This window comes from Orbilia oligospora (assembly GCF_000225545.1).
Source record: "Orbilia oligospora ATCC 24927 unplaced genomic scaffold scaffold00097, whole genome shotgun sequence".
Lineage (NCBI taxonomy): Eukaryota > Fungi > Ascomycota > Orbiliomycetes > Orbiliales > Orbiliaceae > Orbilia > Orbilia oligospora.
This window is the reverse complement of record NW_011645654.1, coordinates 1-24,926: the sequence shown is the minus strand read 5'-3', so window position 1 is coordinate 24,926 and position 24,926 is coordinate 1. Positions and strand designations below refer to the sequence as shown.

The 24,926-nt window shown below is 43.2% G+C and overlaps 8 protein-coding genes across 8 annotated transcripts; 4 read left to right on the top strand and 4 right to left on the bottom strand.

The window, feature by feature from the left end:
• Positions 1 to 452: 452 nt before the first annotated feature.
• Positions 453 to 1,766, bottom strand: AOL_s00097g8 (uncharacterized protein; the record flags this gene model as incomplete). Its single annotated transcript, XM_011125841.1, has 1 exon — positions 453 to 1,766. The coding sequence occupies one exon, from the start codon at positions 1,764 to 1,766 to the stop codon at positions 453 to 455; it is 1,314 nt and encodes a 437-aa protein (XP_011124143.1).
• Positions 1,767 to 6,119: 4,353 nt separating this feature from the next.
• AOL_s00097g7 (uncharacterized protein) lies at positions 6,120 to 7,106 on the top strand (the record flags this gene model as incomplete). The annotated part of the gene is made up of 1 exon (XM_011125840.1): positions 6,120 to 7,106. The coding sequence occupies one exon, from the start codon at positions 6,120 to 6,122 to the stop codon at positions 7,104 to 7,106; it is 987 nt and encodes a 328-aa protein (XP_011124142.1).
• Positions 7,107 to 7,639: 533 nt separating this feature from the next.
• Positions 7,640 to 8,500, top strand: AOL_s00097g6 (uncharacterized protein; the record flags this gene model as incomplete). Its single annotated transcript, XM_011125839.1, has 2 exons — positions 7,640 to 7,909; positions 7,967 to 8,500. The coding sequence occupies 2 exons, from the start codon at positions 7,640 to 7,642 to the stop codon at positions 8,498 to 8,500; spliced, it is 804 nt and encodes a 267-aa protein (XP_011124141.1).
• A 684-nt stretch (positions 8,501 to 9,184) lies between these two features.
• AOL_s00097g5 (uncharacterized protein) lies at positions 9,185 to 10,924 on the bottom strand (the record flags this gene model as incomplete). The annotated part of the gene is made up of 2 exons (XM_011125838.1): positions 9,185 to 10,166; positions 10,224 to 10,924. 2 exons carry the CDS (start codon positions 10,922 to 10,924, stop codon positions 9,185 to 9,187), a joined length of 1,683 nt encoding a protein of 560 aa, XP_011124140.1.
• Positions 10,925 to 12,115: 1,191 nt separating this feature from the next.
• Positions 12,116 to 14,274, bottom strand: AOL_s00097g4 (uncharacterized protein; the record flags this gene model as incomplete). The annotated part of the gene is made up of 3 exons (XM_011125837.1): positions 12,116 to 12,436; positions 12,511 to 13,000; positions 13,088 to 14,274. 3 exons carry the CDS (start codon positions 14,272 to 14,274, stop codon positions 12,116 to 12,118), a joined length of 1,998 nt encoding a protein of 665 aa, XP_011124139.1.
• A 631-nt stretch (positions 14,275 to 14,905) lies between these two features.
• Positions 14,906 to 17,140, bottom strand: AOL_s00097g3 (uncharacterized protein; the record flags this gene model as incomplete). Its single annotated transcript, XM_011125836.1, has 6 exons — positions 14,906 to 15,437; positions 15,516 to 15,857; positions 15,927 to 16,344; positions 16,445 to 16,574; positions 16,654 to 16,796; positions 16,888 to 17,140. 6 exons carry the CDS (start codon positions 17,138 to 17,140, stop codon positions 14,906 to 14,908), a joined length of 1,818 nt encoding a protein of 605 aa, XP_011124138.1.
• Positions 17,141 to 20,769: 3,629 nt separating this feature from the next.
• Positions 20,770 to 22,116, top strand: AOL_s00097g2 (uncharacterized protein; the record flags this gene model as incomplete). Its single annotated transcript, XM_011125835.1, has 1 exon — positions 20,770 to 22,116. The coding sequence occupies one exon, from the start codon at positions 20,770 to 20,772 to the stop codon at positions 22,114 to 22,116; it is 1,347 nt and encodes a 448-aa protein (XP_011124137.1).
• A 1,045-nt stretch (positions 22,117 to 23,161) lies between these two features.
• AOL_s00097g1 (uncharacterized protein) lies at positions 23,162 to 23,488 on the top strand (the record flags this gene model as incomplete). The annotated part of the gene is made up of 2 exons (XM_011125834.1): positions 23,162 to 23,302; positions 23,378 to 23,488. The coding sequence occupies 2 exons, from the start codon at positions 23,162 to 23,164 to the stop codon at positions 23,486 to 23,488; spliced, it is 252 nt and encodes an 83-aa protein (XP_011124136.1).
• Between the last annotated feature and the right edge of the window lie 1,438 nt (positions 23,489 to 24,926).

Below are 24,926 nucleotides of genomic sequence, written 5' to 3'. Positions count from 1 at the left end.
GGCAGGGTAAGTATCATGTTAAATTATGAACACAGGTCAGCATCTATGGAACATGTACATGGCATTCCTTCGGTACAGAATTCAGAATAATGTGTTATTTTTGTTGGCAAATTTCCTCTTGCTGCTTCAACCGACAGTGAAAACGGTGCACTGGACTAAACCGACAGTTGACCGAGGTCGTCTTAACTTGGTTAGAAGGCACTACCCCGCGGTTCGCGGCAGGTAGTAAGGGTAGGTGCCGGTCTCGAATGATTATATTGCTTCACTGTGGAAAGAAAGCGTATCTAGAGTTTAGAACAGTATCTTTAATTGTTTTTAGATAGGACTTTTACTATACTAGAAGACAAAACTAAAACAAACAATAGAAAATGAAATATAATACTCTTCTGCTTATGCATTGGCGGCATACATGCATTCTAGGCCATCGACAACTCGAAATAATGTTACCCTGTCTAATGGTCGTTGAAGTCCTCATCCCGGCCTGGGTAGAGGATGTCTTGCCGCCACACTGCTTTAACCTGAGACTGTATCACTACGAAATACAGAACAAAGACAATTGCCGACATGACGGTTCCTAGTATCTTAAGGCCTTGATTGTCAAATTGTTTTGCGACGGAAATCGTAGCGAGACAGAAACCGGTATTCGGGAAAACCATGGCCCACCAGCCGAGATGAAAAAACTTGGGAGGAGAGAGGATAACAGAAATGGCGGCAATGAAGAACCACCAAAGGGAAAGGGCCCACATAAATCCTCCAACAATCAGGGCTGTTGTCCTCACATCCTTAACGTCGAGAAAGTTGTCGTCGACCTCGAGTGCAAGGTTATCAGGCAGAGAATGAGCCATTCCGATAAGAGCAAGTACTGTGAAAGCTGGAGGCCCGACACACATGAAGAGACCAGGTCTGTGCTCTCTATTTGGGAGTCCTACGGACATAAGGCGGCCGACCATATGTGCGTACATCATGAATGCGACCGACAACCCGAGACCTTGACAGGTCAGACCAGCAACAAGAATCGGAATTCTTCCGATCTCCGGCTGTGTCTCAGCGATAACAGAAGCGATAGTACCCGTCAACATAATAGGAAAGATAGGTAGAATCCATGTTGGCATCATTGTACCAAGTCCGAAGTTGTGGGCTGAGAAGACAAAGCAATACTGTCCTACGGCAAGCGCAAATGTACAGATAGCATATCCCCAAAATACGGTTTGGATTGCCCAGAGAAGATTTGAGTCGTGAGGTTGAATGACATAACGCTGGGTGCTCGTGATCAGTGTAGCAACCGAGAGCCAAAAAGTTGGAAAGAAAAATCCCTCTCGTTCATGTTTCAGGGACGCCGAAAATGTGCCCTTATGGAACATGAACCTCATGAGCATTGCAGCAGTGATGCAAGTGAAGATGATCAAATTTGCAATATAAAATATCCATCCGATGACACTAAGACCTGTGAACTGAAATGGCAGGGCGAAAATGAGAAGGGAAATTCCACCAGTACTCATGGATAGAGTGTACCAGGCCCACGTGAAATGCTGCAACCGTTGTCGAATGGTAAGTTTGTGCCTCCTCCACGGGAATGGTTGCCCATCATCGTACTGGTGACCATGATGTGGGGTATTGTCGCTGTGAGAAGCCGAAGTCGATGTAGGCGATTGACTTCGGCTGTCGTGCTTCTCATCGCCGTTAAGCTCGATATCGGTGTATAATCTTGAGTTTCTTGGGGTTTCATCCGGGGACCAAGTTCCCTGTTGTCTTTCGTTTCCCTGCATCCTGAATTAAATGTTTTTGCTAAGAATATACTAGATGGTATCCAGACCACTGTTGTAAAAGAGTGATATATATATAGTAAATAGTGTGAAGCTTTTAACGAACTGCCTGACAGAAATTCACGGCAAATTCGACAGTTAGGAGTGAGAAGCGGAAAAAAGAAAAAAGAAAAAAAAAGAACGAGATATATAATATTAAGATCGACGAAGAGGAAAAAAGGCCCAGCCTTGGTAAAAACGAATAAAGACGAAAAAAAAAGTGGAGAAGAGAAATGAAGAATTGAGGAGACCGCAAGGAGCAAACGAAATTTGCGTCTGTCATTCCAAGAATTACGTCGACGCGGGAGCCTTTATAGCCCTTTGTGGCCAAATATTGCGAGCTAAAGTTAACATCTTCATTTCGTGCTTTGGAGTATCAAAAACTGCATAAAGAAATAAGACAGGAAGAGCGTCAACCCCCTTTGGAGAGAATGCTGCGGTTACAGAACCTCGAATCTGCGTTGGTCGGTCTGATTAATTCGGCTAGGTCACTTAGAATCCCAGTTGCTCGTGGCTGATCGCAGCTACAGAGAGCAGTCCCAAGATGATATCGAACATATAGGCAACGAGGAGTTCTAACCTTTCTCGCCGCACCCATCGGAGAGTTTTATTTTGACTTGACTCGCTTCGACTTTTAAGCTATTTTTGACAGGGACTACATACGTCCTGGTACCCAGTTGGTTGGGTTCTCGCTGCTAAAAATTTCCTTCTGTGCAGTACAGTGTCTTCAAATCTGCTGTGGTACAGACAAAGCCAAGCCTCGACCGGCACGAGCCAAGCTGGCTCCGTGAGACCTTGGACCTCCCGAAACCAGGCCCCTGAAATCAATTTTCGATCAAGCTTTTCACGATTCCATTAGGATTCCTGAACCCGTTGCTTATCTTCCCTGGCATCTAAAATTAGTTGTTGCTAATCTCTCAACCTTTCGATTCCTTTCGCCGCCTTCAAATTGATTGATCTTATCGTTTCTCAGCGATGTATATTGCACGCGTAAGCTCCTAAGCATCGAAATACCAATCATAGAGTTACGCCTAAAATGGCCAAACCCCTGTATAAAGTGGTGATTTAGGTCGCTATCGCCGATGCACCCCTTCTGTAAATAGTCACTGATGCCCTCCTTTCAAAACTGTCTCACACCTTTCGTATGATTTCTCAGAAACAATAAACCATTCTAATGATAAAACAATTAATACTCCTCACAAGCTAGTTAAGTCGCGGGAAAAACAGATTTCAAGATCGGGTTGTCGCAGGTATAGGTACATTAAGTTCCGATCTTTGACATAAGAATAGGATTTGTAACTGCAACCGATCCCGATCGACCACGATTCAGTTCAGTGGTTGGACAAAATTTTGATTTTTTTTTACTTCCCCGCTTGGCGTCGCACCAGTGCCTGGGCGCCCTTGCTGGTACATAGATCTGGCACCGCCCCGAAATTCAACAGTGCCTGGTAATGGTCTTCAGTGGCGCCAAATCTAGGAGGGAGATTGCGTATTCAATGCACGCCAAGTTGGTAAAACTTTCTGTCCACGATTCGACTTACCTCCCGGAGTTGAGCTTATCAGACAGCTGCATAAGCAGTCAGTCTTGTCATGGAGCCATCTTATTATGGGCAGTAGTATTCACTTAAGTAAGCACCTGTCATTGCCGTTGCCATTTACCGATATCACGCCTCAGGTCCTATACACCAAATTTGCGAACTGAAGTCGAGGATATAATCTATTGCTGGCATGATCACATCGAAATTGGATAGTGGCTTGGCTTTATAAACTCCAGTTTTTGGCCTATTGCTCTCAAAATCCCTGAGACGGGCCGAATGGCCGTTCTCATTCAAGGAAGTTGTGATCTCCACCAAGATGTCCAATAAAGCGATCTGATCCGATCCGAGGTGATCTACCAAAGAATACACCCATGATTGTACATAGGTACCCATGCATTGTGCGAAACTTGAGCGTGCGTCGACTAGAACTTCTCCGGTGAAACGGGTGTTGATCTCTCTACATGCAAGGTTCGTACCTTTCAGAGCCCGAAGAAAAATTCTTCCGTCATGACACAATTTTGCTGTCGACTTATAAGAGCGACAGTTCTAATAGACCTGTTGATTGTCAAGACAACAAAATATTTCGGTCGCTCGAATTATAGCACCATATATCCATGAACCTCTTATATGCCGATAGAGTAATGGAGAAACTTTAGATTGGCGCGTATCAAGGCAAGAGCATTGAATTTCTCAGGCCGCTGTTTCCCTCATTCTCGAGCCATGTTGTATATATTGCCGGCCTTTGAATCAAGCCATAATCTAGAACTGGATAGGGAACAGCAGGGGAATACAAGAAACTCTAACAGTTTTGTCGTGAGTTTCATCCATCTAAAGTTATAAAAACTCGAACCTTGCTATCACTCTCCACGATGCGTATTGGGCCTGAAACTTTTGCTTGGGCGTTTTAATTGCTCTCTCTAGCTCGACTACTATAGCCAGTACCCTTGCTAAAAGGGCTACACTAGGAGATATTGCGGCGACCGGTTATGCAAGACTAAATAGGGGCACAACAGGCGGAATGGGAGGTCAGATCGTTGAAGTAGATACGTTTGACGCCTATGTTGCCGCTGTTGGTGACGACAACCCCCGCATCGTAGTCATCACTGGGCCTATCACGGCGTTAGCCTAAGTTTCTGTTGGATCGGACAAAAAGTATCATCGGAAAAAATAAGGATGCTAAACTCACGGGTGTCGGGATGCATATCTTTTTGAAGTCGAATGTAAGGTGACTTCACCAAATATACGGATTAAAAAATGTGTACCAATTTCGCGCCGATTTCTCTAGGTCATTGTTCGGGATCTCATAATATCTAAAGTCTTTGCTGCCAATGGCGACGGTATTTGGATTCAGGAGTCGACTAATGTGCGGGTTGGCCGCTGCGAGATATTCAATGACCAAGAACAGAACAAAGATTTCTGTGATAGCTTGGTGAATGTTCCCTGGGCTTCAGATTGGGTCACTCTATCCCATGATTATCTCCGTGATCATGATAAAGGGTCCCTGGTTGGCCACTCTGATAATAACGGCGCACAAGACACGGGGCACCTTCATGTCACCTACCACAACAATCATTGGAAAAATGTTTATAGGCATGGCCCTAGCCTTCGCTTTGGCACTGGTCATATTTATAATTCCCACTTCGACCACATGTTTGAGTGTGTCAGGCCGCGAAAGGCGCACAGGTTATGGTTAAAGGAAACTATTTTGTGGGCGCATCGAAGCCGATATTTGGAGCTGATGGGTATGCGTTGGCAAGAGATAATGATTATACAGACTCTACAAACCACAGCACTACACCCTTAGGAGATCTTACAGCTGTTCCGTATCAATAAAGTTTATTAGGTTCGGTCTTCTAGGGATAGATAGCCTAGTCTCCATGCTGGCATGCCCCAGTCGACTACAATTGCAATCGGGAATAAGAGTCCATTATACATGTATATACGTAGTACTTATCAATACGGTAGTTATGGTTGCAAGGGTAGAATATATACTAACTATGCCCTGTATGCGCAACCCGGTTATTGCCTCTTTCGATTGTATTTTCCGTCCCTAGGCCTGGGTCACTTAATGGACCGTGCTGAAATGGTACGATTAGTGTGGTTTTGGTGTCATGTGGGTGCTGTTGTATTTTTGTCGCTTAATGTGTTGTTGACTTCTTTAAGAAGAGCAAGCTCGCCACCTTGAGTCTAAGGCAGCTACGCCTCTTGAATTTATGGGTAAGGAATCCCAGTCCGCAAGGGTTTAAGTGATCTGGGGTCTCCTTCCACAAGAAGTTCGAACTCCGGGGTTCCTTTGACTTGGAGAGCTGAGGAAGTCAGAACCGATCTGTCGGTGTTGCAGGCATGCGCAACGGTGGGCTTTTAGGCCCCGTTAATTCTTGCATGCCGCACTAAAGCTCCTGCCGTTGCATTGTTGGGAATTCACACTATTCCAGCCATCTTGGTGCATCATCAACATCATCTCGCACATCAAAATTACGGGAATATATGCTCTGACACGCAGTTGACAAACTTTCACCAGAATGATTATGGGATTCGAACTGACATTTCTAGCTTCTCCGTTATATACGTTATATTATATATGATGAGGCTCCAACACATTCAATGACACATATATATCTTGAGACATATCACAATATTAACTCTGCAGCTAGATAGCTACACAAGACAATGAATAGCATATTGGCAAGGTATTCAGCCCAATTTGTCTTATCAAAGGCGGGTTCATTTTATCGAGAATAGCAAGCTTATCCTGGCTTCTTTGGCGCTATTGGGTGAGATGTGCCCAGCTAGGTCCCGCGGTGTTGTGGTTAAGCGTAAATGGGAAGGTGCCACATTATTGGCTATCTCGTCAATAACGGTACAATCTTACGAACTGCTTAAACTCGGCAGGTTTATCATTTGGGGTAGGTCTAGATTTCCAATCGATGGTGAAATCCTGTCTTCAGCTCAGGCACCAGTTTCCGCTGATCAGTGTCAACTGCTCCGCAAAGTTGCATCGGAAAGTCGGCTGGCGGCTCTACCCGAGGAACTTCGTCTTCTTCTTATAAAAAGCTGTCGATCTGCTCCTCGTATGGTTTTTCATTTAACATCAGCTCCAGCTTCGATATTCGGAATCCATACGAACCAATACATACTACCTCCCAAAATGTTCTCTTTCATCCGCGAGATTTCCTCCTTGGTGGCTGTGGCTGCCCTTCTCGTTCCTACTCTTGCCGCACCAACTGTAGGAGCACTCGCAGCCCCGCCAGATGTTACTATTGACAAGATCATTTATGGTGGAACCGGATGCCCACGCGACTCCGCCTACGTTAACTTGGCCTCGGACAAGCAATCTTTCACCGCGTACTTCAGCAAGTTCACTGCCTCCATCGAGAAAGACAACATCAGAAATTCTCGCAAATTTTGTCAATTGAGTCTTGCGGTCGATACCCCCCCCAGCTGGCAGTTCACGGTCGTCGAGACCACCTTCACGGGATTTGCAAGCCTTGACCCCGGCGTCGTTGCCACTCATATATCTACTGCATATTTCGCTGGGAGCACCGAAGAGCAAAGCTTCAGTATTCCAATCCGAGGACCCACCAACCAGTATTTTACGTTTCGAAGCACATCCGTTGTTGGGACCGGAGGCTGGTCGCCGTGCGGGACGCAGGCCCTTCTCAACATCAAGTCCGACCTTCGACTCACCGGAGAGGGACGCGGTGCAATTACAGAGACCAGTGGAAAGGTCAGCCGAATCTTTGCTCTCCAATGGCGCAATTGTTGAACCGGACCACTGGGGTAGTAATATATACGCCGATCAGATGTAAATATAAAAGCTCTTAGCTATTAGATACCTGTGTACATACGTCATTTCCATTTCTTTGTATCAAAAACTTACCTGTACAAAACAATTATTGCTGAATAAGCGACCAAATTTTCCCTTACTGTTCCTGTGAATTCCGTCATATCGTCTCGCGGACCGGCTCGGGGTGGTGAGAATTTGTCTCAGCATTCGGCCTGAGTCGCTTGTTTGCCTTTTCGGGACAGCGGAGGCAGGAAAAATCCAACACCAACACGTGTTGTTTAATACGCCGTGTGTCATTCCGCTCACATAATAGTTACGTACAACAAACCTAAAAACGTCTTAAGACAGCTTTTCGAAACATCAGCCTGGAAGATGGCCATTCATTGATTTCTCCGTCATCTCCGGATCACGTTATAAACACAGACGATGGCAACTAAGTCGCCTCTGCCATCGACCCTTTTAGACTACCCAACGTTAACGCCGTAACGCTTCGTGTTCTCCAAGCTCTCAAGATGCATACAAAACGCAACACAACTCGGTGGGATTTTGATATCGACGACTACATCAACCCATGGATCCCACCAAGCATACTACAGGAATTACCGGCTTCGATTTCAAGATTCTTAGGGTATAGAACTTCTCCGCGGAAAGAGCTTGGCAGTATTCTCGTTGCATGGTGGTCATTATTTGGTGCCTTCTGTGGTATTGCTGCCGTTTCTGCGGTCTTCAAGTACAGCGGCGTATTCTCAGAACTCGACCCCCCTTTGATAATTGGTAGTTTTGTAGGTTAATCTAGAGCTATCCATTATAAGTAGCTAAGTACTAACAGGATTTTACAGGGAGCCTCGGCTATCTTGGAATATGGTGTTATTGGTTCACCCCTAGGACAGCCTCGGAACTGTGTTCTCGGCCATTTTGTGTCCGCTATTTGCGGAGTCGGCGTCGCGAAACTCTTCCAACTAAATAGTCATTTTGAGGAAATAAAATGGTTAGCTGGTGCAGTTTCCGTAGGCTTGGCTTCTGCTGTTATGAGTATCTCAAACACTTCTCATCCGCCCGGGGGTGCAACAGCCTTGCTGGCTGCTATTGACCCAAACGTGGCACGCCTTGGCTGGTATCTTCTCCCGTACGTCCTGATAGGAACGACTTTGATGCTTGGGATTGCCCTAGTCATCAATAATATCCAACGCCAGTTCCCAGTGTTCTGGTGGACCCCGAAGGATACAGGCGGCAGGTTATGGCCAGTGTCGGAAGCTACGGAGCCGGATTTAGAGGCTCTAGAAGAACAAAAATTCGTACATGGAAGGTCAACTATACCAATGCGGTCGGACGGCCCGGCTGGTTCGGATTCTTCGGTAGCTAGTCTTAAATGAGAACATCTCGGGAGAATGCTACGATTGTAATGAAATGTATGTCGAAAAACCGACAAACCAATAGAGTTATGGGGACTGCATATAAGACCGTATGCATGTTAGTTACGGGCTTTAGGCATTGAATGGAGCTAAGCCGGCCGGTCTGTGTCACGAGTCAGTCGTGTTATCATTCAGCTTAGGGGTTGGGCGTTGAGTATATTATAAATCTGTCGGAAGTCTCATTTACCTTAGCAAACAAGAAAAGTTTTTAGTGATAATTCCACGTTTTGTATTATAATATTAGAGCACATTCGGATGTGGTAAACTGCCTGGAACCGAGGTTAGATCCGACAGGCCTATGCTGAGTGATTTCGAGGGCGCAACTTTGGGTTTACCGCCAGATTTAAGATTATATGATCATGAAAATCCGATATACAAAGTTTCGAGCAAGAAGAAAAATGCTCTCAAACTCCGTCAAAGCGAGATTAAAAGAATACATGTCGCAACACTTTCCATGACATCATAAAACAGCGATTTCAGGACATGGACCCAGCTCATGGCGGGAAACATTAAAGCCATAGAAGCAATGGCATCGTCAAACAAAACGAAAGAGGATAATGAGAAGGTGTTGAAGCCATAGGTAGAACAAAAAGTGTTTGAGGCTTGAGAAAGGGGTTATTCCTGCGGAAAAAAGCACCCGCACTCTCAATGGCTTGCGGCTGCCATTGTGAGGACTTGCCTGCTGTCTTCACGAACCTCTTCGCTCGTAAGATCGACAGTCTTGGATTTGAACTTTCGAGCGCTGACTTTGTTCTCGAATAATAAATCGAGTTCACCGTATGAGCGGCCTTTCGGTTCTGGTAGACTAAAGTAGCACCAAACGATACAACAGAAGCAAATAGAGCCCCAAAAAAATCCAGATTTTCCTTTCCAGTTCCAAGCCGTTGGATTCAGCATGTGTGGGATAATGACTCCATTGACGATGCTGAATATGCTGTATAAACTCCTGGCCAAGACGATAGTTTTAGCTCGAAGCCTCGTGGATGAAATCTCAGAAACTATAGAGTAACAAACAGGTCCGACCGTGACATCGTAGAAGAAGGTATAGACGAGGAGCATGGAGCCGGTAGCCCACTGCGTCGCAGGTTTCGAGGGACCAAGAGCGATGAATCCGATGACGAACAGACAAATATCCAAAAGGATAAGTCCCACTATGTAGAGGTTGCGTCGTCCGAAGTAGGTCATGAAAACCCAGGAGGAAATAGTCCCAACTGCCCCAATTCCGTACTGAGCCATCGCCATATTGAAAGAGTTCTTAGGGTCGAGCCCAGCTTGTTCATAGAAATAGGTCGAGTAACCCATAATACCCGCACCGCACAAGTTTTGAATCGCCCACACGACGCAGGCGATGTGTGTTCTTCGCAGGTCAACCCCTTTAAAACAATTCTTGTATGACGTGCCAGAGGTCATGCGCTTTTCGATCTCGTTGGTATGTATCATCATCGCGACATTCTTCTTGACATCGAAAGGAATGCCGTGAGCTTTATCGCTACTCGTCAATCTCCCCAACGCAACTTCGGCAGCTTCGTGCTTTCCTTGACGGACAAGCCACCAGGGGCTTTCCGGTGATAGAGCTACGCCAACGAATATCGGAATCGGCCAAACCCATTGAAGTGCGAACGGAATTCTATACGTCCAAGTTAGTTGTGTTTAGAGATATGCGTTAATCGGAAGGAGTTTTTACCTATACGACCACTCATCGGTCCGATCAACAAGGCCCCGCAGTACACAAGATGCGATAAGCTGGCCGAGGACCCAGCATAGGTTGACGTAGGTGGTCAAGTAAGCCCGAAGGCCTACGGGACATATTTCAGATGCATATGCGACTGTCAAAGTTTGAAATACACCTAGCGGGATACCGAGCAAGATTTCCCCGACGAGCAAAGTCTGGACATTCTGCGCAAAGAATAAGATGAAAATGAAAGCAGTTGTGAAAAGGAGGCCCCCCATCATTGTCTTCCTGTACCCATAGCGTTCGGAAACGATTCCATTCAATGCCAGTCCAAACAGGGCACCGATATTGACACCGTTTGAGAGGCCAGACTGCCAAGCAGCGCTGAGGGAATACTTTCCATCGGGCTGTAGAGTACCGTATTTTTTGTTGAAAGACGGGTAAGCGTAGAAAGATCCCATCAAGACTACATCGTAACCTTCCATAATGATGGCTGTGGACATGAGGATGGACCACGCAATCGCTTTAGGGTACAGTTTGATGTTTTCCAAGAGTGTTAGGCTGTGTTCGACTTCGGTAGCTTCGCGTGCTTGCTTTGCTATGTCCATAGGATCCCCGTAGTCACCAGCTACACCGCATTTTTCAGCTCGGTTCTCAATATGTACTGGGCTTATTTCAGCCGACAGTTCGATCTTAGGTTCGTCAGATGCCATTATTCTGGTGCATTCGAGTCGAGGTTAGGTGGATTCAATTGAAATGAGACTGATCTATTTAATATATTAAAGGAGGAAGGCTTCGATGCGGACTACGTTGAGCATGATGAGGTAAGTATCTGGATTTGGAGGTGCAACTTCCTTTATACATATCGTATCTCGTGTAATATGTCGCTGATGTTGACTGAAGATGTCTTTTTGCAAAAGCTCTGGCCTTTGTGGCTTCGGGTTTTCCGAAAGTTTTGCGTTGCTGATTGTACCCTGTCATGTGGTCTTTTTGGCGTTGTTTGAAGGCTGAAAGACAGCTCAAATGGGTGCAGGACCAAAGGATCCGCCAAAAAGTTTAGCTCAAATTCACGGCCCCTGCCAGTGAAAGGAGATCCCCATGTCCGGGGAATTACCCAAAGCAGCTACATGACATGGAGGCGAGAAATTGCGGGGCAGTAAATGCGGAGGAATCTTCGGGTCCAAACTTTAGCCTCGTTCGGCCTGGAATTATGTAGCTAAAGCCCTTAAGGTGATGGAAATTCCAAAGACTACAAGGCTGCCATGATACAGCCCGCTAGATTACCCGGTTTTAGTTGAATACCATGTTTTTGCTATAATATTGTTGCTCTAGTGGTAATAACCCCAGATTTGCGTTCCTCATCCAGTCGTGGAGCTTAAGCTTGTCCGGTTCAGAGGGCTAGGGTTCGATGGAGGAACCATCTGAACTACACCCTGGCCGATCAGATTGCAGCATAGTTAGACACAAACCGGGCGCCGCGCTTGGGCTCAACTAGGTTATAGCATTAAATTCCGCTGATGGCCTAACACTGACCGTTTGTCTTATTAGCTCCGGGTTTTACGCCGTACGGTGATAGAATTGTAGGTAGCCCAAAAGAAGGTTTCGGCGTTTTGGTTATTTAGATGCCATTGGCTGACCTCATCGGCATGGATATCCATTGTGCACTACTTGTCAAGATGGTTCGTGTTCGAAGTCTTCGGTCGGCCGGCTGGCTCTAATGATATTGAGCCGAGGCTTCACTAACAGAATTAACGGAGCAACGGGTTCTAGAATTCTAAAACGTTCACACATCTGCTGAAACTGATATTCTAGCTTATACAGGATGCAATTTAAGGTAGCAATGGTCTCAAAACTATGGACACTATCGACCTAAGCAAAAAGAATACAATGCAACAAAAAATAAATTACAAGAGAACATAATCTAGACTCGCGTTATCATCATCATGAGCACTGTGATTAGTTTCGTTCCCACCAGCTCGAAGTGTCAATGGTTCCCCAAGAGGCGAGGGTTGTTTGCAAAGTGTATTCGATATGAAAGGTAGAGCTTTGCTCAGGACGGCTTCTAAATACCGTGACCTTTGCCCGCGAAATTTGGATAATAGACCCAAAAAGACCCGTAGGTAGTCTCCCCCCTGACGAAGACCGTTCAGATCCGGTTGCGGTCCGCTACACGTGCACGCCATGACGTCTGTCAGACATATGGCTACCTGGGAAATCTTCTGCTCCTGTAGACGCCGTCCTCGTATTATGTTAGTGTTTGATGAGCTGGCAGTTATTTTTCGGCGTAATCGAAGCTTACCATGCCGATACCGTGCGACTCAAGAGATTTTATTTGAGTGCCCGAAATAACTGTAACAAGGTCTTTTGCAGGCAGGAACGGGTATTTTAGGTGTAGAAAGGTATTTTTTTTCGTTTCGTCGCAGGCTTTCAACAAACCTAGTCTAACAGTCATCTGCCATGCTACCATATGAAGCCATTCTCGGGTGACCATTATATCCACCCTTTGAGTTTCAATGCTTTCTGAAAGAGGAACAGAAACCCTGCTGATGTTTTCTTGGAATGAAACAAGCCACGAACTGAGGGCTTCTGAGTCTCCAACTGGCTGTCCATCCGCACTCAACTTATTATCGTCACCCCATATGTAAGAGAATTTGGAGTCCACAAATTTGAAAAGGTTGATCAGATTAACGAAACCGTATAATAGACAGGGATCTTCAGAGTCAAAGATTAAAGGCAGAGAAATTGATGGCTGCAAGGTAACAGCCCGTCGCCGCTGTACAGCGTATCCCCTATGTATATTGCGACACACTGGCGCATGAGTCGGGGCTGCCCCAAATTCACGTCTTAGTCAAATTGGGTCAAAGAGCTTTCCTTACCTTTCGGTGACGAACAGAAGCCAAAATATTCTTTTCCGTCTTTGGGATTCGCCGGGATCCTTCCTACAAAAGGGCTCTTCAATGTGAAGCTTTAATTCTAGGCTAAGACTAATAGCTTCTCTCAGGTAGTACCATGCAGATGTGTGTCGCTCAAGGTGGCCGTAATAGGAAAATATGAAGAAAGACGTAAGGATCCAGTTGACCGTAGGTGCGTCAATGAAGTCAGAGTGTTGTCGTATTGAGAGACTTTGTGATATAAAAGATGCCGCGGCTCGGCTGCCGACCATGATCCTTTTCGGGGTCTCTTCGGGAACGCTGGGGCCTGAAGCTGCTTCCTGGCTCCCCGTCGGCTCTGTACCTTCACCTTCCATAGTTAAGTTTAGTTGCAAGATGACGGCTGCGGATAATGCAGAAAACATCGCGGTTTCTTCGGGTGATAGTGGCTCTGGATCATCGACTCGGAACTCAAGGTCGCTTACCAGCTTGTTCCGGTCGAATACAGGCATTATTGGGTATATATGCTCGACGAAGAGCTTAACATACGGGGCAAAGGTGCCGAAAGTGGCGTTGGCGAGAAGATCCGTCTGTGAGTTTGCCGAGGAATAAGAAGAACCTAACGTAAGTCCAGGAAGGAAGAGGTTTTCAGCTGGCGGCAGATGTGCTGTATTCGGACTACTATTTGCGACGGGGCAATGAGCAATGAAATTATCCATGGTATTGGAAACGAATGAATAATATGTTTTTGGATCATCTTCTTGAGGGTGAATCTGATGATTAACGCTAGTAGTTTCTATCGGTGAAGTAGAGGAGGCTGCCCCATGAGCCTCAAAACCAGAGTAAGGCGATGATATCTCGGCTTCTGGGGTGGAGGTGGACGGCGACTCATTGGTTGGAATATAGTTTTCGCTATTGAAGGGATGGGGTGAACCGTCCTCGGGGCTGTCAGTGCTGCCGGTTCTGCGCCTTTTTGGGCCCCTCCTCTGGTGAACTGTGAGATATTCACATTTGAGGCAGGAGATTTTGCATGCGTTGCAGGGGCTTCTACGATCACATCGTGTTTTCCGCCGACGACAACTATCGCATGCCTTGCGAAGGGGTAGAAGAGACGTCTTTGTCGCTTCCGCAGCGGGATTGACCGCATCTGTGTGGGATGATCTTGTCAACACGAGGACGCTAGTAGGCTGCATGACCCGCACCACTGTTGTTATTTAGATCTAAGCGTGAGCGTATAAGATATTTTCATGAAAAATGAAAAGTTCAATTCGAGATATCCGGGTTTTCAGTCAAATCTGGGGTAGTACGAGGTTAGAAATATCGAGATGCGGAGAAGGAGACTTTAGAGAAGTGCGATCGGTCTATAAGTTAGGACAAGCCGCGGTTGATAGTTAGCTGGGGTCAGGGACCCTGGCGGTCACAGTACTGAGAATTTTAATCAAGCACTTGAAGATTTCGCAACCAAGTGTTACGTAAATGTCTATAGTTCCAATATGTTTGCAAAAGTTCCATTATTGTCGACACATGGTGTGGTGAAATGCGCGTGATATGCGTGTTAATTGGGTTTGTGGAGGCGACCAATACATCGACCGAGAGAAGTTCCGGGGACACGGATTATCCTGGTTGTTTTTTCCCTTCAAGCCAAAGCAGGGATCGGTGAATTACCATTTACGGTTTAGAGGAAGATGTTGCAAAATGGTGGGGTATTCGCCTTCAAAACAGGCAGCTCAAATGTGATTCGCGGATGGAGATATATTAGAAACCTAATACATTGCAAACAAACAAAGAAGAAAACTCCAAGAACTACACATGCTAGATACCTATCTATGCAGAAACGAAGAAGACCATGGACTCAAAAGGTGCAAATTGCATTTCGAGGCTCTCAAAGCGTATGTGTTGTGGGGCGTTGTAGTTGTGGAGGATGAGATTTTCTGGGCTCAATAGATGTAGTAGCTCAGTAGGCACTTTCCAGGCGACTTTTCCTGATGAAAAGTTACACAAAACAACTGCTCTTCCAGCCGTCGGATGAGATCTTTCGTAAGCGCAGATATTCTGATCATTGTCGTTTAAGAATTTGAAATCTCCATAGACGAAGACGTTGACCAACTTGCGGCGAAGCTTCAGGATGTTCTGCCAAAACGCAAAAACGCTATCGGGATCGTTGATTTGGGACTGCGCATTGCAGTCCATATAATCGTCGTTTACGCGCATCCATGGAACTCCGGTAGAGAAGCCGGCATTTTTAGTAGTGTCCCATTGAATTGGTGATCGTGAATTGTCTCGAGCTTTTGAGCGAACTTCTTCTAGAGATTGGTTATAGAAGCTTTGGCCTTTGATTTTGGAAACTTCGGCAAGTCTATAGTAAGCGTTAGATAAAAGGCAACAGATTTAGAAAATTTAAGACTTCGCTCATATGATTAGGGCGTTGGCATACTCGTTCACATAATTGATAGTTTCAACGTCCTTGAACTCGTCAAGGTTCCAATCCTTTGGTAGATTCGCCATTCCCAGCTCCTGGCCTTGGTAAATGAAGAGAGTACCTGACTGCAATGCAAGAAACGTTGCTAGCATTTTGGCTGCATGGATCCTGAATTCTGGACTATCTGAAGCGAAGCGGGAGATAGAGCGTGGTTGATCGTGGTTTTCCAAAAACAGCGCGTTCCAGCCATCTCTCTCGATCATAAATGTCTGCCATTTCCCCACAATATCCTTGAGAGTTGATAGCGACCAAGGTGCAGGAGAAAATTTGCCCAGAGATCCGCTATCAATGTCAACTCTAACAGGGACAATTGAATGAAGTTAGCGTGGAAATCAGCCGGATTTATGTTATAGCACGTCGACTCACATGTCGAACTGGAAGATCATGTTTAGTTCCTTTCGGGAAGCACCGACAACCTTGATAATTTCCTCGGGTTCTCTAACAGAAGGCATTTCTCCAACAGAAAATGCATTGTAACGGTCCAGGATCTCTCTCAACCCTCTCAAATGCTCATGGAGTCGAGGCCCGTTTGCGTAATGCGACATTGCCGGTTGGTGTGGGCTCGACTCTACGGTGACTGGAGCGTCTGGGAGGCCTGGAGTCTTGCTAATCATATTTATGACATCCATGCGGAACCCGTCTACACCCTTGTCCAACCAGAATGTCATGATATTGTGTACTGCAGAAACAACTTTTGGGTTCTCCCAGTTAAGATCAGGTTGCTCAGTGCAAAAGAGGTGTAAATAATATTCGTCGGTTTTAGGGTCGTATTTCCAGGCACTCCCTAAAGTTACTCTAATATCAGTGTTCCATCCCGCCTTCGTTGTGTCTAGTACGTGATAGTACTACTTCGAATAGCCAAAGGGTAGTGGTATCCGACTAACCGCCGAATATGGAAGCCCAATTGTTAGGCGGGTGTCTATTTCCCTGCGTATCGTACTTTGGAGGCCTCCAAATATACCAGTCCCGGAATGGATTGGCTTTCGAGGTTCTGGATTCTTGGAACCATTTATGCTAACTCCGTTGTAAGTGTTTTGTCTACGGAAATAAAATTGAACGACTATTTTCTTGCCTGGTCGGATGTGTGATTAACCACCAAATCCATAATAAGCCGTATACCACGATTATGTAAGCCCTCGATTAAGTCTTCGACGTCTTGAACTGTGCCATAAGGCTTGTGTATTCTGGTATAATCTGCGATGTCATAACCCATATCTTTCTGGGGCGACTCGTATACTGTGTAAATCCCAAGGTATAGTTAAAAAAAGCATGGTTAAAATTTTGACGTATCTTCTAATAAGATTATATAAATGAACTACAATCATACCTGGAGAGAGCCAAATTACATCAACCCCCAACTTTTTGAAATAGTCCATCTTGGCTATTATACCAGGAATATCCCCCAATCCATCACCATCGGAGTCGTAAAAAGAGGCTGGATATATTTGATAAACTGAGGCTTCTTTCCACCAAGCTCGCGCGCCCCCGGGTATCCCATTCCCGTGTATCCAAAGAGAGCTTTCGGCCCCATTCGGCAAGCTGGCCTCCTCTTTGTTTACACCATTAACTATAGTTGGCATTCTGGAGGCGAGCGTTAATGAGTCTACTCCCGGTATCGGTTTAGAGTCAGTGCGTATTGATTTGGCCTTGTTGTTTGTATTGTCAATATGATGTGTCTGTGGTCGGGTTGGTTGCTTTCAGGATAACAGTTTGAACACACCTAGAATAGCAAACGGTTACCGATATTTAAGCTTTTAAGAAACCTATCAGTTGTATTGCGGACTCTAACCGAGAGCTTGTTCGGTCAAAGTGCTTAGTGGAATGGTATGTACCGATATCTATAAAGGAATCTTTCCGGGTTACAATAAAGATTGAGGGATAGAGGAGGGACGGAAATTCTGTGGCCTCGACTTAGATTTTCCGTAAATGGTAATTTCCCGAAGTGTTTCCGTCAATATTAACTAGCGCCCGATTCACCGCTCGATCCACCGCTTTTAGTGTTGCTCCGAAAACTTGTGGTTCAAAATTAAAATGTTGTAGTTGCAAGTGATTAGGGGTTATTGCATGTTTTCCATTACCTCTGATGCTAGCGATCGCGTATGTATGCCATTAAATATCCTAGTTTAATCGCTGTATAGCTGTATATATGGATAACACCGGAAGCCCGGATCTAGAAAGGCTATTTAGTGGACGGTTTCTAAACTCTGGTTTTTCCCTGTCATGGGATAATTTATAATTCAAAGTCTCTAGAATGCCACAACCCGTCTTTATCGATCAAAACTTTGAGAATAGGCACAGTTAGTTAGCCCTATCGTGAAAAATGTGGTTGCAGGTTAAGGCGACCAGGTTGACTGCTCCGCGATCTGAATTCCTGTCTGCCGTGATGAAATCGTCGGACAGAACAGATGTAATGGGTGTTTGAGGAACTTGCGGATAACCAACCTCGGCTCAGATTAATCCCAAACACGATGTTGAAGTCTAGTATTGCTGGTCCTCAAAAAGATTATATTAAAGAATTTTCATCTATATATTACTAGATCGCACATATGAGATTTCCATTGAACTGTCTTGTGAGAATCAGGAGGTTAGTTCTAGAAGCATGCTCCCAAACGTTAACTTCCAGCAAATTTTGATCTTAGGCTTTGCGTCTTTGTATATATCTGAAGATAGGAACGTTGTCGGGCTGAAGAGGCAAAGATGTTGCAGGGTAGTACTTGTCACGATAATTATGCACTGATAGCACCTGCAGCCCACGCAAGCCTGCGGGTTCATTTCCAAGCTCTACCCGTGACCAGTCCTCGTATAGCGGATTTGCCCGATCGGAGAATTACCCGATGAAGAATGGAACAGCTTCCAACACAACACAAGTTCCTCCACGGATTCATAGATAGCAATCTTCTATATATCGTTTGGCTCTGCGACTATGTTCATCCACAATCTAGCTTAATCGTATTGTTTAGCTTCGTAGGTTCTGACGAAATTTTTGAGATACTCTGCATCATTATTGCATTTGTCTTTGAAGTAGCCAGCATGTTGATACGATATGGAAGCATGCTGAACACAGTTGTGCCCTGTCCGTGAAATTCAACCTAAAAGCTCGGGGATGTGTTGCAGTATATGGACTCACATATCCTCTTGACAGGGTGGGGCTTTCGGACCATGGAAAGAGTAGATTTAACTCAGGCTAGATCGAAATTAGGGGTTATCATGGAATATTATCTAGTAAATAAAGGCTTCTTTACCACCGAGTGTAGACAGGTTCATCACTACACGGGACGAGACTCTTCTATACAACGGGATTGAGCTTTCAACCCTATTCTTATTTGTTCGTCGATTATTGACGTCCCTTCAAGTCACGATAGCTGGTTGATTTACCAGAGGATTTCAATAAGTTTTTCGGAATGAAGGGCTTTGATTGTGATAGGGGCAGGGCAGTTGGGGTAGGGCCCTAAACTATGGCTAGTGGTAGTATCGTACTTGTACCAACCTAGAACTAGATATTTGAGAATGAGTTTATTGAATATTACACCGGGCGGATCTGGCCACTGGGAAGACGACCTCAAGGGCGGCTAAAGTAGTTACCAATAGGTATTTTATATTCAAACCTAACCCCTCAGCGACATCAGCCGGAGGCAAAAGCACCCACCGCTGGCACAGCTTTTACACTTGGTGGCACGACTCTCTCGAAAGATTAACTTCTAATCTTTTGCGTGTAGTTTCTTTTCTCATAATAATACGGGGAGAATATATTATATTAGCCCTGGGGTACGCCGGGATCTAAAACCCAGAAGGCCGATGTGGATGATGGGATTCTCTTGGACGCCAGAATCAATCTCCATATGGCTTAGTCCCAATTTGAATTCAAGGTCGACGTCGAAGTCTAGATCGATCGGTTTGATGGTGTTAGTTTGCAGGGCTGTCCCTCAAACGTTGTAATCAATCCGCACGACGTCAATTCAGTATCGAACGAAATCAACCTGTCTCATCGTAATTAGAGTTCCGGTTTCGGACAACGGAGCCGAATTTTCGATTGAATTCAAGGACAATGTATAACCTTTCGCCCAAATAAGGGCAATTGTGTTGAGACACGGGGCGACATCGTTGGCGTCAAGCTGTTGAGTTTACTTATCATCTTTGCCAGTCCGCTCATTCCGTCAGATCAAGTCCTGCCAGCAGACCCAGTACCAAAGTAATGATGCCTGCCTATTAATATCAGCGACTGGGGTTCTTTACCCATTTTATATTTCCCGCTGGGTATTTATTGGATGAATACGGATGGGGCGCAAAGGTTGTCACTAGAACGATGGTTGGTACTGTGCACTGTGCAGTTGTTAACTTTTCTGTACTAGCCTTAATAGGAATAAAGTGCGAAGGTGAAGCGTTCAGCCGCAGTAGATGCGGGGTCGGTTGTGGTAATAAATGTCTTCGGCCAGCCGATAGCATTCACGGTTGGTATTTTGTTCCATTTCGTCCTGTCCTAACCACCCTTTTGATTGAGGGCTTTCTGATAATTATCCGCTTTCTTGCTCATCTTGCGATTTGTTTGGCTGATAAACAGTATTAGTATAGCTCATGGAAACCGCAATGATTTTGAGTTTGCTGTGTCCTCTAGAATTTCCCTTACAACGCCTGCTGCGTTGGTGGCAAGGCCGGATGCACCCTGCCAGCACCAACAAGGATGCCTAAGTGTGTACATGTAATATATTAATTCTGTTTGGGCGTGAAATGTTGTATATTTAAATTTATGCGAGCTCGTTTGCACCGTGTAAGAGCGACTACGCTATGGAAATCATACGTAAGTCTGATGGCGGATTTCATGAAAAAGATACTGGCTTGCGAAAGCCGACAAGCTGATTCTCGATCTGGCTTCTTATGATGTCTGATTCAAGGTCATTACCTTATCCGTTAACAGGCGTTTGCCGGCTGCTTGAAAACAACGTGTTAACATGTTGATCAATTGATGGACATCGAAACTATATAAATGCCAAGTTTTACTCTCCATACTGCCATTAACATTCCATCAAAGTCTCCAGAATAAACCAGGTTATTTCTTGTTTGACAATTGTTCTATAAGTCGAACGGCAATTCGCTTTTCTTGCATCAAATCAGTATGACGATTGAAAAGTCTGATAATATTGTTGTCAAACCAACGATCTGTGTTGGGTGGGAAGAAATACAGCCTGGGACGTGGTATCGAAAGTTAGACTGCATGGAGCGGTTGCTTTACTTTTGCGAACATATTGATCCTAATTTGACTCAATGGACTCCAACTGTTGGCCTAAAGTTACCAAAGACTTCTCAATATTCGGTCAAAGAAATCCAGGCGGCTTGGATATCTTTACGGCTGGACTATCCGACAATTGCTTGTACTATCGAAAATGGAAGAGGAATGCAATATCAGATTCTGACAAAGGATGAACTTGTCAGATGGGCAGAAAAAACGGTGCATATTCATAGATTTGGAAAAAGTGCGCGTGAAATGGCGATTTCAGCGACTATGCCTGAATCCAGCACACTTCACTTCTTTCCGGAACGTCAAGAATTAGCGATTCTTATTCGACATGAATTATGTGACGGTGTTGGATGTTTAATATTAGCAAACAAACTGCTTCAAAACCTTCGTATAAAACCTCGAATTGATACGATCGGTGAGGAGATTGCACGACTGCCTTCCCCCACTATCGACTTGCTAAATGACAAAAGTTCGGTGGCTCCTGAGATAATCGAAAGAGCTGATCATATCGTCGGATTATATTGCGATACAAACGCCATTGCTTTACAAACAAGACAACAAAAGGATACCCAAAAGGCAATTCCAACCTTGCCACAAGGTCGAGTTGAACACCAATTCAGTGAGAAGGAATCGCAAGCTATTTTGGATGCTTGTCGAGAAAAAAAGATTACTGTGACTACAGCCATTTGGGCTGCGCAGGCGAAAGCAGCATTAGAGCATAGTGGAGACACTGCCGGGAATCTAATCAGTTTCCTTCCAATAAATCTAAGGAACGAAATCAAAAGCTGTCCATCGAACAACGTAGAGACAAAAGATCCACCGGCTAATAATACTATTATCTTTGCTCTTACCAATCTCCCTGTTGCTGAGACTGACGACTTCGTTGATTGGGCGACAATGGCACAACGAGACTTACATTCATGGCGATTTGGCAAAAATAATATTTCTCTTTTCGAACTTTCATGCAAAGCATTAGAAGAAAAAATGGCTACAGATGTGGCAGCAGGAATAATGCATCCAGCAAGATTTTTTTTAACCAATGTCGGAATTTCGGAAAATTACATTAGGGAACCAGTGGAGGATGTTTGGTTAAATCTCATGGTCTCGACGCCAGAGTCGAGCGCGTTAGTAGTTCTGACGACGCATAGAAGGTTGAGATTTACGGCTTGTTATAATCGTGCATTCTTTCATGACAATCAAGTCAAGGATTATATGGCAATGGTAGTTAGCCATTTGAAGAACGGTTTAGGACTTATAGTTTTAGTTGATAAAATTGAAGCTTCTACGAGGTCTGAGTCGTATGAAACGGTGGCACGGATCTAAAGGATTGCTATTTGCGACCTATAAGGTATGTGTCGGGTAGAATCTGCGTTGCTTCTAGAATTCTGAAAAGTTGTAGCAGAATCGACAACCCGTTTGACACGAACGAATATTGGGGTTTATGGTTCGTTTGTTACTAAAATAAAATAGGAAAATGAATGAATGAAATAGGATAGAATACATTATATTTACTTATTTCCCGCAAGCAATTGTTTCTCACCGCGATTTCCAATTCCGGATACTCGAATTGGAGGCCGAGATGAAAAGGGCAACATCTTCTGAAATAGGAGCCCCAATATGTCGACTTGCTCCTCTACTTTTACCCGGATGATAATCCAATTGAGTTATATTTTTTCAATTTGGTAATGCCAACTAGGATTAAGCTTTTGCAGAGTTGCATCCATGCATTTCGGCAGTTGGCCGGATAAACCGTATTTGAACGACTCGAGTCAGTTAATAGGCCGTGTAACGTTATAGCCGGGAATTTTAACATGGGTTGCACGTATTCTGTTAAAATAGATGCATTGCCATGAATCGTGCGATATGTTCATGAACACATATATTGAAAACACATATATTGAAATATTTCATAGAAAGTTTTCGATCGGCATGACCCTCGTTCTTCGTATTTTTATAGTGAGATGCATGAACACAGATGAAATTTACCATTAATCATTGAATTAAGTAATCGTAAAGCTAATGGAACTGTATTCACGACCTGGAGTCTGGTGACCAGCATCCGGATATTAGCCTAGATGGTCGGTGTCATGTCTCCGAGGGCTGGAAATTGTTCTCTATAGATCTAAGTTAGTATTGTATCGTGAAGAGTCTTGTATATACCCGTCATATCGATTATTTGAAAAGGTATAAATACGGCGTGGGATATTCATTGGAAACCTTTTCGAAAACGGTCCATTGGCTACAAAAACAGAACCGAAGTAACTAGTTAACTAGTTTCGATACGCACAAATCATCTTGAAAATTAAATTTCAGCTTCACGTCTAAACTTTATAAATTTATTGCAGTCTACTCTATATCCAATCCCAAAATGTTGGCAAAATCTATCTTTGTTATCTCCCTCCTTTTGGCTTCCGCAGCTGCGAAACCAACCAAAACCCGTATAGCCACTACAAAAACCACCTTCGTCACGGTGACGCCAGCGCCAACTACCACCAGTCTAGGACCACCAGTAAGATCATCTCGACAACCCTTAAGCTCGTACTAATATATTTATGATGCTGACTCTACACCAACTGAACTTTAGTGCGTTGGCTGGCAAGGGGATACCACATACTGTGCCACAAGATCCGGATGTTGGACTTATTGGAAGAGCGGAACTGCTGATGGTAGATGCATTAATACTGCCCACGAATAAATCAAGGGCTGCATCAACATCGTTAGTGGGGGTCTGAGGGAAGCATAGAAAGATAGGAGTCGATATTCTCGGATAATCATGTATCTGGAATGGTCTTGGAGATGATTGGTTCCTTAGCTATCATTCCTATCTCTGTTTTCTACAATATCAGAATTTCACCTCGCAAAGTATAGGCAAAATTTACCAAGTTTTTCATTAAATCAAAATTATTTCAATATCCTACGAGGTATGAGTTTGCAAAATAGGACACCCATTTCGCTTAACGCCATATAAGCGAGATGTAGTCTTAGCATAAAAAAAAACATTAATTTCAACCACTAATTTCGCTCACTTAAATTTCCCAAAATAATAATTCCCAATTCCAATTTTAACCCTGATTTTAATTACTAATTTCGCTTACTTAAATTTCCAAAACAACAATTCCCAATTTCAACCCCATTTTGATTTTGATCATTAATTTTATTCATTTAAATTTCCTAAAACAGTAATTTTTAACCCTAATTCTAACCCTAAAGTTAAATTAAAAATAACAATTAATATAAAAAATTCTTATTTATTTTATTTATAATATAAAACTTATTCCATAATTTATTCTTTATTTTATTTTTTAATTAATATAGTAATTCTAACTTTTCAATTTATTTCTATTACTATTAAATTTTATTATATAATTTAATAAAAAATTTTATTTTATATTAAATATTAATAAATTTATATATTAATAAATATTAATAAATATTATAATTAATATTATAATAATTTTATTCTATTTTAAAAACAAAAAATTTTTAAATAAATATTTTAAAAAATAAATATTTCTAATATTTTTATTTTTTTTAAATTATTTAATAATAAAGAATTATTATTATTACAATTATATTTTAAAATAATTATTAAATATATATATCATTATTATTTTTATAAAGAATATTATTCTTAAATTATTAAAAAATATTTTTGTTAAAATTATAATTATAAATATATTTGTAACAAAGCAATCTCAGCATAATGAACTCTAAACAGAAATCCAGACGGCTGGAGGAGCCCTCAGAATAATTATAGGAAACATCCAAACGATATTATAATTAAAAGAAAAATTATACAACACAATATAAATCATAGATTTAGAATAAAAAAATATTTAGATCTAGACTTCAAGACTCATAATCTAAAATTATAATTATTATATTAATAAGTATAATATAAAATTTGTTTAAACTTTTACCCTATATAAACTTCCTAATTTATATAAAAATAATTTTTATTTAATTTAATACCTTATATAAATTTAATTTTTGTTTAATTTAATACTTTATATATTTAAATATTTAGTTTAGATTTAATTCTTATCCAATTTAATAAACTATATAATTTTAATTTTTATTTAATTTAATATTTTATATATCTAAATATTTAGTTTATTTTATTATTTTTTTTA